Genomic DNA, 13,729 nt, shown 5'->3' on the forward strand with positions numbered 1-13,729 from the left:
TGTCAGGGCAGACAAATATACCTATACATCTCGTATGTTGTTGCAATTTTGTTAAACAATTTTTAAGTTACAATTACATTTAATGCCAACACTAAGCTTACCTACACAAGGTTTTGTTTGCAGATTAAACATACTATTTCCTTTTCCTACCCTCTTTGATAAGTACATATTATAAATGCTGTGCCTCTCTGTCAACTATTAACGGCCCAATGAATGAAGTCCAACGGGAGCCGCTGGCGCAGCTAGTCCTTGTATTTTATGAAACAAAAACACGTTTACTTTATTCGCATTAGCGAACATACCTTTATAATTTTAGCACGGAACAAAACTTCAGCTAATATATCATACATATTTCCGTAGCGAATCCGAGAAACAGCTGATCGAATACTTACAAAGTTGGACAAGTGTCTAATTCCGTCTAGTTCAATATATCACGTCACTAACTTTAACCGCGAAACTTTACCCGGGACGAATATAAATGTGCCTACCCAAATCTAAGTAACAATTTGTTCCATGGCACTAACGACATTCCACTGCCTTAAATACAAAGTGTCATTTAGACGTGTGATTCAAGTTGTCACGAAATGATCTCTAGTTAGTTACGTTGCGCAACGATGTGCCCGTGCCCGACTTAATCGGTATGCATTGAAATATGCACGTCCTGGTGTGATTTCGACAAATATGTACTTACTTTTTCCAGTAGACTCCGCACTATGAAACTTCTAAAATGGTTTATTTTACAAAACATGTTAAATACACAGACGGAAATGAAACGACCGAGTCCCTGTCTTAGCCATCTGCTAATGCGTTTTGATCACACATAGCCTTATTAGTAGGGTAAGTAACAGTGAGTCTGCAGTTTTGTCTCAGGCGATGCCGCTTGGCCCGATTGTTCCTTAGGTCAAACAAAGCTGATTTGGCGGGCCCGGTAGGCATGAGATCGTATCGTGCGTACCCCCCAATAATTATCGTCCCTAAATTATACGAAAATGATATATAACTTGCCCTAGTTGCGAAATACAGCACAGATTGAACCTGCCCCCCCCCCCTCTTTTTGGGGGGTACTCAGGGCACGATCTCGTGGCTACCGGGCTAAATCATCTTTGTTTGACCTAAGTAAAAATCGTGCCAAGCGGCATCGCCTGAGACTAAAGTGCATACTGCTCCATACATTTACTGCTAAAGTGCATATACATATACTGGTCAATACCCTTACTTAATATGACTTGAAAATAACTACGCAGCGAACCGCAAGACTTGTACCCTACACCATACACAATTTTACATTACAAAAACCATTGCATCATTTCACGAAAAATTTACGTGAATTAAGTTTTCATAACGTGTTTTTATTAATGATGCAAATTAAAGTGTGAGAGACACTAAATTTTGAATTAAGAATAAAAGGAACACGCATTAGTGATGGCTCGCGTTACTTATAACGTGGATTTGCCCCAATAACCTCTAATACCCATTTTTTGTTTATGATTATATTAAATTATTACGCTCGTAAACCGACGCAACCGAAATTAATAAATGCTTAAAAATGGGATAGCGTGGTGAGCTCAAATCGTCTTATGCTCTATCGAGGTAAGCGATCTATAGGTTCGGACGCCGCTATCCAATTTCCAGCGGTCGGCAGGCAATAGCTCACGCTGGCCGATTAGCAGTGTGTGATGGATCGCGTTGTGGGATACGGCGACCTTCCACTGATTGGATAACTGCCATAATAATCGATAGCGGCCGATTTGGTACAGATTATTAAAGATAACCGCGCGAAATTTGTACAAGCCGTAAGACTTTGATCAGTGTTTAACTTAAGTGCGAGTTCATACATTTGCTACTCGCACTTAATAATTCAATTCAATAACTGCCTTCCACCTAGGTACTTAAGATTATTTCGCGTTACGTTTCGTGGGCCAGATGATTAAAAGTTTTTAACTAGCTTCAATTAATCTAGTGTCAATTGAACAGTGTGTAGAACATACCTGCTATAAAACTTTTTAATTGCTTTAAACTTTTACGATTAAATCCAGGCTGCAAAAAGAACTAATGAAAAAATGCGAATGCTGTTAAAATTCGGCGTCATAGGAAATGGAGGGCTTTGTGAGTATTCGCCGAAAATTCAGTAGTTTCAGGAAAAGTCAGTAAGGTATATTAGAAAATAGCGCTGCTGTTTTTTGCGCAGCGTTAAGAGGAAAGGGGACGATCTATTCTCCATATAAACGTAGTCCTCATTTTCCTTCCTGGATATTGACATTATGGAAAATATTTTTATATAATTTTTTGTATTTTAGTCTGAAGCTTATGCTCGACCGTACATCAAACATTTATTCAGCAAATAGGCCACAGGGGCACTTTTACATGTCAATTTTTGTCGTTTTTTAATTATTATAAAACTTAGGAGCGAAAAACAGGTTTCATACAAATTTTTAAATGCTCCTTATAATAATGACAAAATCCAAAACATCAAACTGGCGGGCATAGCTATGATTAAAATACTTCAAATTGTGTAGAGTAAGACCAAGATAAGTCTGCAACGATTTTGATAGCACACGCAGTGCAAGTGTTTATGAAATTATGACGTATAAATAACTTGCATTGCGTACCTATGCTATCAAAATCGTTGCAGACTTTTCATGGTCTATCTCTAAAAATATTTTCAATAATGGTAATATCCAGAGAGGAAAATGTGGATTACGTTTGTATGGAAAGGCAGTTTCGGGGCGGTTGTCCCCTTTCGTGTTAAATAAACTATTGGAATATAAACAACTAAAACCGTAATAAAATGTATAATATATTATTTGAACATCAAGTAAAATCAATAGTTTTTAACATATTGACACAGAACAACAATATTTCATATTCAAAAGAAAACTTGCCAACCAGTAACTATACACACAGACACATGTCACTACAAAGCTTTTAACATAAACAATACTTATCCTTTTTCAAAGTCTGTTTAAAAGCTTTAGTAATTGCCTCGTATCTCAGTGTCAGTCAGGCTAACTCTTTAAACCACTTTCATTATTTAAAGGCGCGCCTTGCAGCTGTCCTTTGTTTCCGCCTCGTTACCCGGCAATACACACGCGTACCAAAGGGATGTGAATTGCGTCGCTCATCAATAAGCAAATTGTTTATTAGCATTGCTTGCACGAGCTTTGGGCTGTTCTCGGGTTCTTGTGATATTTCTATTAACTTGTGGTGTCTTGTTTGACAAGCAACAGGAAACGCGAATACGAATAGGGGATACAGGTTCGTTATACAAGCCTGAGCGTTTTTACTTGTAATTTGAACATTTTGACATCACTGCAATGCAACGTATATAGCGTGCGTTAAGGCGCCAATTACGCGGCAATTACATTAAGGCGCCGGGAGTTCAGGTTCTTATCTCACCCTCACTGAGCGTGAGCATCAGCGAGAAGGATGTGCTGGCTGAACCCCCTGCACCTTAATTACAAATTATGAGATCGTAAAGTATGTTCTTGTACAAGTCGTTATCTGACAGTTGAGTTGACAGCTGTCAAATGGATCTTCGTCTATTTGCCAGCTGTCGTCCCCTGATAGATCACATTTTCGCTACTCTGCGCGTCGTTTTCGCTTGTATTTCGTTCACCATTCACTTCGCAAATGGCCAATATTTGCCGAGTGATCTCAAATTGATACCAATAATTTTGCAAAGTGCGAATGTTGCTTCTACTCGGTGAGCGATTGGAAAGGCACCAGGAACTGCCGATGGCGTGATGCGTCACATTCCTTAGTGATTTATGTCATCGGCTGTATGCCTTTTGTACGCCACATCCATTATCCCGTACAATACATTGACTTTTGGCAGGAGGTGATAGACATACCTCCGTCAAATCTATTGACGCAAGGAAATATATATGTATTTAACATTTTTATTGATAAACTTATGTTACTCGATTTGGCTATTTTTATCTTTACAAAAACAAGCTCCATCGAGGGCTATATAATCCCTCTAAAATTGCGTCCAACCAATCAGCCGGCGATATTAAAACGTCATACTGTAACTTATTTATTTATACAAACAAGCGGAAAGGGTTGCGCTCTGGATACACAAATAACCAATACGCGGCCTTCCATGAATAAATCAATCTACAAACGGGATCAAAGCTTTATGCTATTGTAGTTGGCAAATTTATTTTAAATTGTCCATTTATCCTTTGAAAGGTTTTTGTAATAACACGGAAATAAAGGCTTGGCACACGAGTATTGAAACCTGTTCAATGACTAGCAATCTTATGTACTGTCCGGAACACTGCATCGGTAGAAATTTAATCTACAGATAAAAATAACTTACATTTTCACGTTAGGAAATGTACGATTTGCAATACCTTTATATTATAGTAATTAAGAATATCCCTGGAATGAAAATAAAACCATCGAAAATATAGATCACGTTAAATTGTGAAAGTTGGTTGAACATTTATCAAGTACATTCTTCGGCCAATTTATAGTCGATTTACAGATTAATATTCCTCAATCCAACTTGAAGATTGCTAGATTTTAGTTCCATTTCTTAATGTTTTATGTGTACTTACCGGTACAACATTATTTGTCCAAGATTGCTTTTGTAAATAGGGCAATCACTGATGGATTTATGTGTCAAAATTCCGTTTGCCCTCAGGCTCGTGGCTATTTGGAGTCGCTGCCGTTCAAGCCGCGCGTGCCGTGGGTAGAGCTGTTCCCGGGCGCCGACGCGCGTGCTCTCGACTTACTGCATCGCATGCTCACCTTCAACCCGCACCGGCGGATCACCGTGGAGGAGGCGCTCGCGCACCCCTACCTCGAGCAGTACTACGACCCCAACGACGAGGTTAGTTCACTGTTGCCATGGACCAGGCCCGATTGACGTGATACTTTCATACTTTGAAGTGATACGTACGACTCTGCGGTTACCTCAGTAATTCAGTTTTCTTTCTTTTTAAAAATAAAAGAATGTTTCCTTTAAGTAAAATGAGCTAACTTAAGGTTTTAGTAAAGGCACTTTCCCTCCAGAGCCCATTATTTTTTCCACCCTGTATGAAAATTTACTCTACACACAAATGATACCATATACTAAAGAAAATATGCCACCTCGCTGGGGTTTTCAGCGTGATAACGACCCCTAACACAAATCCAATTATGTAAAGGCTTTTTTTAAGCGTATAAAATTAAGGTTTTTGAGTGGCCTAGGCAAGGTACTGATCTTAATTCTATTGAGCTTTTAGTGCGGTGCAGAAATAATTCAAACCCCCCTTGGTTTTTCCAAGGACTTCAGTCAGAATGGGCGAACATGCTATATGATTATATACAGAAGTTAGGGGACTCCATGCCGTCTCGATGTACTGCTGTGACGACGGCCAGAGGATATGCCATTAATGAAATGTTTTATTAACCGTCTTGCCAGTTCAGCAAAAGCATTTCATTATAGTGTCAAAATACTTTTGATCTACCTGTAGCGCAAATTATCAGTTTTAATTCTAAGACTGTTGTTTAGTTTTAGTAATCTAAGTGGGAACGTAACAAATGAAGGGTGAATATATTCGTAACGTAATGATTAAATATATACTCTATTTATAACGCATTGAAAGAGGTTCATTTGTCAAAATACTTTTTCACCTTAGCAGCTCGAACAAGCCTATTTTCGTCACTCTCTGGAGTGAGGAAAGTGCGACTTTCCTCACTCTAGGGAGTGAAACAAAGTAGCTTTTTAATTTAGTGAAGGCCATGAACTGCCACTTCATACTTCGGGGTCTATTACAAATTCGAAATACATTTTAACCTTTATTATGTTCTCACTACTGAGGTGAATAATTAGATGTGTCACACGAGAGCAAAGTTATTTTACATCTCGTGTTTTTGAGTCCTTCGCTACGCTCAAGATTCTTACTTAGAATCTTTCACTTACCCGGGACTCAAAATCAACACTCGCAAGAAAAACCAACTTTTCTCTCTTGTTGCACAAATAACTATTGATCGCTACTGTATTAATCTAGCAACTATGCCGTAACAAAACTTGTACATTATAACTTGTACTGTACTTTACTAGGAACGTAGAATGGATCTACTGGGAGAAGTCGAATATCTTGAATTATGCAAATTCTCGCTTGTTTAATAACAAGATAAATTCCTAACACATATACATTAATTAGCGAGAGCGGAGAAATGATTATAAGGTGATGTGGTTATGTGATTTCAGGAATTCCAAATATGGAATTACGTTTTCCTTATAATAAATATCTCTAAGGCAACAAGATTTGTTTTGTTATGATTCAGCACTTCAGAGAGGTCGAATAAAAATATCCTTACAATTATTGCATCATATTCTTTTGCAGTATGCATATCTTTGACTTGACGGCAGCTGAATACATTTCATTCCGCTCATACTTGTTTTATTTGTATGCATTCGTCTGGTCGTCATGATTTGGTCTCTAGGGCCGCACAGAGGTTAGATTATGGCATACATTTTATATGAAAGGACTGAACGGTGCCGCACCTGTTGACGTAAATTATAGTTACTTTATTTAAAATTCTATGACATGCAATGAATCATGTGTAATAGTAATGGTGTTGTTATAGTAAAATAAATAAAAACCCGCAGTAAATAAAAGCTCCTTTCAAAATATAAGGTGTTCGTTTACATGAATGCAATTACCTACAACTAAAGTAGTAATAAAACAGTTATATAACAAATATTCGTAATCGATCATCACAGTTGAAACATGCCAGTAAGCCTCATGTTTTATGGTAATGTTTACGGTACTCCTATTATTACAAATTTTATTTTTACCATGGTATTATCATGATAATAATTAGACACATTTTCCTGGTGTAACGCGTGCTTGTCCAATATTTGTCTTTTTCCTCCCACGGCGCGACGTGTCGTTAGCTTGATTGTTAGTCATTAGTTTCCTGCTCCAATCCACAAAACATGCCACGTGCCTGGTCTAACTTAACCTAGAGATACGTAATATATAAATATAATCGGAGTAAGCACTTACACTGGTCAAGAATGCCTCATAAGCGGCGCGCTGAATAAAAGGTTCACTAAGTAAATGTTTGAATTAAAATTGCGTGATAGTTGGTAGACGACGTAACGGCACTCAACACGGAAATTAAATTAGCGGCACAATCCCCCGGGGCCTTCAATTTTACCAAACAAGGGTACCTATTATTTATTAACGCATAACCTCTGCTGATGGTTAATATTGACGGAAACATGAGACCGACGCTGCTGGAACTTAATTGGTTATCAATCAATCAATACGTTTATTTCAGACACAAACACAACTGTCCATATACACAACACATACAAGTTAAATTTAAAAAATAAATAAATAACTTATCATAACATACAAAATACAAACACACCAAGTCGAATAATTTAAAGTAAAAATAAAAATTATGACCGCGACCGTGGACCGCGAAGTGCCGTACTACGTACGTACGTACGTACTCACCCACTCACCTGTGCGCCAGTTCTCGAGAATGGTCGTGCCACGCTCTATTGGGATCGATCTATTATCACTGACAAGATGTTGCCAATAAGCCTGACATCGTGCTTTTTGTATTGTTCATATATACGTTCAGTTTTGAAAGTTTTACGGTGATTTCGTGATTAAATTTCGTATTTCACAATATTCGAATGTCAAATATAAAAGTTGAATTTTACGGATTAACGCGACTAGTTCTGAACTTTGCCGAATGTTGCGTACTTAGTCATTTTAAAGTATAATATTTAAAGGTATATTTTTTTCCTGCAGCCAGTAGCAGAGGAACCGTTCCGCTTCGCGATGGAGCTGGACGACCTGCCCAAGGAGACCCTCAAGAAGTACATCTTCGAGGAGACTCTACTCTTCAAGCAACTCAACGAAGACGCGTAGGCGACTAACTAACGCACTGTCCTAAAGAGATCTACGTTATCCTCTGTGCATGTATGGTAAGCGGTCTTGGCCTTTGTATCGATGGAGCAAGTTTGAAGATATCTTCATTTTGATGGTTCCTAGTTCTTTTAACTATCCTTTGGCTGATGAGGCGATGGTTTCTACATCATATAATATGTAGGAGAAACCGGGAGACGTGAATCTTTAAAAGAACAGCCATTGATGTATAATGCTTTACATTGCTAAAAAAATCACCCGGTTTTCCCTTACACCTCGTGATTGTGAACGTGGTCTATCAATCTACGGCATTCGCTTACTGTTTGCGAACTGATAACAAATTATCAGTACCTATGTACATTATTTGACAACGCGAAGATAATCCAGCGGTGACCGCCGAATATCTTATCAGATCGCATTACCGCGAGGTAACGAGAATTCTAAACTACAGAGAATCATAACAGGAAAATGATAAGGCTTTGCAAGGACAGACTGACAAAAGGTCTAATTAAACGGACGGTGCAGTCAACGTAGTTTGACGTTATCAAACGTATAGTACACGCCGCCGGACAACCAAAGCTACACTTCGACCGGCGGCCCAACTTAAGCATAACCATGCCGTGCCGAGCCAAAACGGTTTATACACCTCGCTAAAACGAACTACATAAATGAAAACTCATAGGCCGTTTTGACTCAGCACGGCTCATTCAGTAAGTATTGGACGTAGGACTCGACAACGAGTCGACGGGATCAGTTGGTATTATACTGTAAGATAGATCGTATACATGGGACATCAATGCTTTTCACACTGACACAAAGATTGTGGTTAGATCGCGACTTGCGATTCCTTAAAATAACATATTTCGATTAATATAAGGACTTTTACCAGTGAGAGTTGCATTAAAATAAAGAAAATATTGAGTTATCTTGTCTTTATAACAGTATTCCAGTAAAAAAATGTGCATTTCATTTCGGTAAATTCAATTGAAATGCTTATATTTTTGAAATAGTACGAATTCAGCGAGAGAATTGTAATAATCAAGTTACCTAGAAATATTGGATATAATATTAGAGGGGAAGAAGTTCTTGGTGTAATAGCTGCATTAGTTAAGCGCTTTATTGTTTTACCGAAAATGGACAGAGATGAATATTTTTTTATTAAATTGGCTTCGCAAATATTTCGAGTTTCTTACGGAATTATTACATAACTAGTCTTCTAAGAATTTGAGGACAGCAAAATACTGACAGCATTGAAGTAAATAGAAATGCAGGTCTAAAGATTTGTTCTAATATTTATATTGCTCCAAAAAGCTTATTTTTAGCATTATTTACATATGCAGAGCTTTTTTCTAAACTCTTGCTGTCGTATTGTCAGCTACTGAAGAACTGATCATTTATGTGATGTTAAGAGAAATAGTTTTACTTGAAATGTCTATACACAAGGGTAAGAGTCGTCACGACTGGTTCAGAATGTAGAAAAGTTGAAACAGTATAATGTAAATGTAAGCCTAGAAACCTTATAGGATATTAGATAGGACTTTCCGAAATTTATAAACGTTAAACATTAACAGTTGGTATTTGGGTATATGATGCAGATATACAATACAGTTGGGTATGAGGTGGGGAGGGGTGTTGCAGTATTACGACGTTGATTTGGAATCTGAGCCAGTAAATATTCTCTTTATGCTCTTGATTGGACTCGATTTTCCATATAATCGCAATATATTTGGCTGCGAAAAAGGATTTCGTGCTTCAGATAATTGCGTTGCTACTTCCCAAAAAAGTTAACTGTGTCAAATGATATGAATACGTACATCATAACATCATACTACAGTTACAAAACAATGCTGATAAATACAGATCTGCGTATTAAATTCGCATTTATTACTATATTCGTATCTTTATTGAATACCCAATTGTCGCGAACAGAATGATAATAATAATCTATATAGATACATATTATTTTTAAAATTTATTAAAATTGTCGACGTCGAGTGACATCTATTTTCGAAGGGACAGAGAGCCAAATGGCTAGAAAGTGTACATATTTTTGCATTTCAATAAATGTAATTTAAAGTTTCACCGATTCAGACTCTCGAGCACTACTTTTATTCTTCGATTGTATCGTGGTCTACTTTCGAATAATCGTGTCTCGTTGTCTACGGTGAAGGTATTTGTTGAAAAACTTGCTTGTTCAAATGGTTTATCTTAATAATTATCGTCTTCCTTGTATTTGCATGTTAGCGCACAACACTGTTCTAGAATAGGCGATTCATATCAAATGTGTTTAAGAAAATGTTTATATGATGATTAAAAATTTAGTTGATTGGGCGGGAGTTTGTGTCAAGTTTTTCAACGAATGGTCGGCATGGTGCAGGCGCGGCGGCGAGAGGGGTCTGTCTGTTGTTATACTCTATATGTCTATAATGAATAATGATGTTGTTAGTGTGCTCGGTCTATGAAATCTGGGCATTGTCTCACTGAGACCATAGTAAAATGAAAAAGTGGGTCAAATGTCGCGCTGTCTTATATATTTTGTTCAGTCCATCGACGCCCAGTTCTAGCCGCCTGTAGTACATAAGCGCGAAATGTTCAGTGTTCAAAGTTTAAACGGAAATGACCTTCTTTCCTCCTTTTACTATGCTAAGGACTAAAGTTGTTGCGCGTTAAGAACATTTGTCATTCAAGAAGTGAATCATAAAATGCATTCAAATTTAATGAGATTATATCAAATAAGATCATGATGTTGTGATGTTAAATAGATGTTGATTTTATCTGTCATTTACAGCTCTTCCATACAGGTACAATATTATTAACTGCATTTAATCATAGTCAGACATGTTTTAATAAATTTAATACTTATGACAAATAATTTGTCAATGTTTTAATTGTAATCATAAAATGAGTAGCAATGTGAGTATTTTCAACTGTATTGTAAGACTATAATTAGTCGCCACCTTGGTTAACTTAAAAGACAATCAATTTAAGTTATACTGTGACGTTTAGTAGTAATTTTACATCGAATAAGTGAGTCGTTTGTCTTCATAGATTGCTATCAACTCTCCCACGCCAGATATTTAGGAGACCTCGTCATTAAAAAAATACAATTAAAGTACTAAAGCAGCCGTTTAGAGCTTTAATCCACGGGTCACCTAAATTCCTGGTAGGGGTCTGTAATAACCGTAATCGGATTGCTAGAGCTCCTTGCTATGTAGCCGCGCTCAGTGCGGGGTCTAATTATATAACTTCAAATGATGACACCATTAACTATCATGTATTTATTGTTAAATATGAGTGTTGCCATATTTTCTTAAGTCATTATGTACAAATTGGATATATTAAGATAATTTGTTGTCAGTCAGCAGTTGAATATTACGAAAATAAATCAAATGAAAGGATGGAAATAGTTTCATTTCACAATAAACCTGTATTTCCAGGAGCGGTATTTAATTTAGCTTATATTAATACACTTCCAATGTCTCATCTCATAACTGGAATATTATAAATAAATAATAGATATATCAGAGAACCGGTGTCCAATATAGGTGAGGTGCTTGTAATTATCTGAAATGAGCTCGAATCATTAATCTTTATCCTATCCACGGCAAACCCATTTCATTTCAGATCATTTCAACTTTAATTCTAAACTAACCGTAATCGGCTTCAAAGATCTGAACGGTAACATATAAAAAAGTTTTTTTTCAACAATGGCTTCGCAGGTAAGTTTTGATTCTAAATAAATTAAGTCACGACTAGCAGCTTCGCGTTTTAAGATAATTAATGACTTTTGCGATAAATTACAATGTTGTTTTGAGAAACAGGGTCAGTCCAATGTGACTTAGGGTCACCAGACATCTCAGCCTGTCTCGTGTCTCCGAAATAATGAAAATAGTTTTTATTGCGTCCTTTTAAGTAGGTAATTGTAGTGGGCCCTTGGGGCGAGTGATGTTTGGCAATCGGCCATCATTACGGTGCTACGAGTAATTTATTTACGTCTGGATAAAAATAAAGCTCAATTTTATATTTTGCTCAGCGGGTGAGCATTGCTATCCAGGGGACACCCTACCAAGCGATCATGACTTAGGGCATTTATTTATTTATTTGTAAATTTTAATTTTAAGTATTTTATTGTTTTTATCCATGTATTTCGTTGTTTCAAAAATAAATTCCATAATTTTGTAAAATTTAATTTCGTGGCTTAACCGTAACCACACCATTATGTAATGTAATTCTCCTCTCATTAATTTAAAACTCGGCTTCTTCTAGGGTTTATTTTATTTGTCATATGTTTAAGCTTGTGCCTCAGTAGTAGAGTCAGTAGGTACATTCAGCGTTAAAGACTTTGTAGCAAGCACAGCACAGTAGTCAAATAGTTCGCCACACCATATATTTAGTATGATGTACCGAACTTCAGCTCAACTAGAACATCTAATGTTAACAATGGACACAGTATTTAACGAATTAGGCTTAAAGATAAACATAAAGAAAACTAAGACCCTTATAACTTCAAAACGCAAAACTAATCATCCTCCAATAGTTCTCAACAACATCCCAATTCAGCAGGTTGATAGTTTCAAATATTTAGGTAGTTTAATTACCAGGGACTCCAGGTGCACACCAGACATCGTTTCAAGGATTGCTATGGCAAAAAAAGCTTTCAACCAGAGGAAACAATTATTGAAATCCCGTTTATCATGCAGAAGCAAGAAGCTACTGATTAAGGTGTACATCTGGAGTATAGCCCTTTATGGAAGTGAAACGTGGACAATGACCCTAAGAGATAGAAAGAGAATGGAAGCATTTGAAATGTGGTGCTGGAGGCGAATGGAAGGCATTAGTTGGAGAGACAGGATAACGAATGAGGAGGTGCTAAGAAGAGTGAGTGAAAGAAGAGCTATTCTGAACACTATTGCAAATAGACGCGGGAAAATGATTGGACACTTAATACGACACGACTACTTCTTTAAAACTATCCTGGAGGGGCGGATAGGAAGGAAGCGGGGTAGAGGAAAACCCAGACGCAGCTTTTTAGATCAAGTGAAAGAAAAAGTAGGGGTCGTGTCGTATCAAAAAGTCAAAGAGCTGGCGCGGGATAGGGAAAGCTGGAAGATACTCCACCGACAAGAGAATAACTCTTAAGTTAATGATGATGACCGAAGTATTTGGCCAATGTGACTGCTACAGAGTATTTGACGCTGAGTGTACCTACCTAAATACGATATTGTTCCATTAAAAAGAACAATTTTTTTTTTATACCACAATGAATAAAAGTATCGAAACAAATAGTGCCCAACATGGGACCGCAATAAGTTACCGTTAATTGTTCTTCGGGAAATACAAACGCAAGTTTCATTGGAAGTAACGAGATGCCGAAAGAACCATAAATTCGACGTACCATAATGCACAGCCGTTACACCTTAATACAAGTATTTACAATAACTTAAAAAGATATACTAGCCCAATTACAGAAACATTGTATGCTACCAAATAAATAATTTTAATTTTTTACCAAAAAAAGAATTTAAAAATAAAAAACGAACTTCTGCTTGCAGTATGAAAATATTTTAGCTTCTTGCGGGCATTGAACTACATCTTAAACGGTTGGTAATGGAAAAAGTTACTATCATTTTCCCTAATAGATACTTAAAACACTACGAGTCTATCACTCTTCCCCACTAGTGCGACAATGAAAGTTGCGTTTCGTTCGCTACGGAGCGTTAACGATTGCACGTTCGCTACGCACCGGGCAGCAGCAGCAAGCGAAGGTATTTTTATTTATTTATTTATTTATGTTGTGAAGGTAGGTATTATTTATTTCCGCTAGCTTCGTTATTTCGATGCGGGCC

General features: G+C 37.1%; 1 protein-coding gene across 1 annotated transcript in view; it reads left to right on the plus strand.

Annotated features, from left to right (window-relative positions):
• The window catches only part of LOC134742007 (mitogen-activated protein kinase ERK-A), a 75,709-nt gene extending 64,428 nt beyond the window's left edge, over positions 1-11,281 (plus strand). The window contains exons 7-8 of the mRNA XM_063674925.1: positions 4,649-4,837; positions 7,767-11,281. Of these exons, the coding sequence (XP_063530995.1) occupies positions 4,649-4,837; positions 7,767-7,886 (309 nt within the window). The 3' untranslated portion in view covers positions 7,887-11,281. The remainder of the gene's footprint in view (positions 1-4,648; positions 4,838-7,766) is intronic.
• The last annotated feature ends 2,448 nt before the right edge of the window (positions 11,282-13,729 follow it).

Source organism: Cydia strobilella, chromosome 6 (genome assembly GCF_947568885.1).
Source record: "Cydia strobilella chromosome 6, ilCydStro3.1, whole genome shotgun sequence".
Classification (NCBI taxonomy): Eukaryota; Metazoa; Arthropoda; class Insecta; order Lepidoptera; family Tortricidae; genus Cydia; species Cydia strobilella.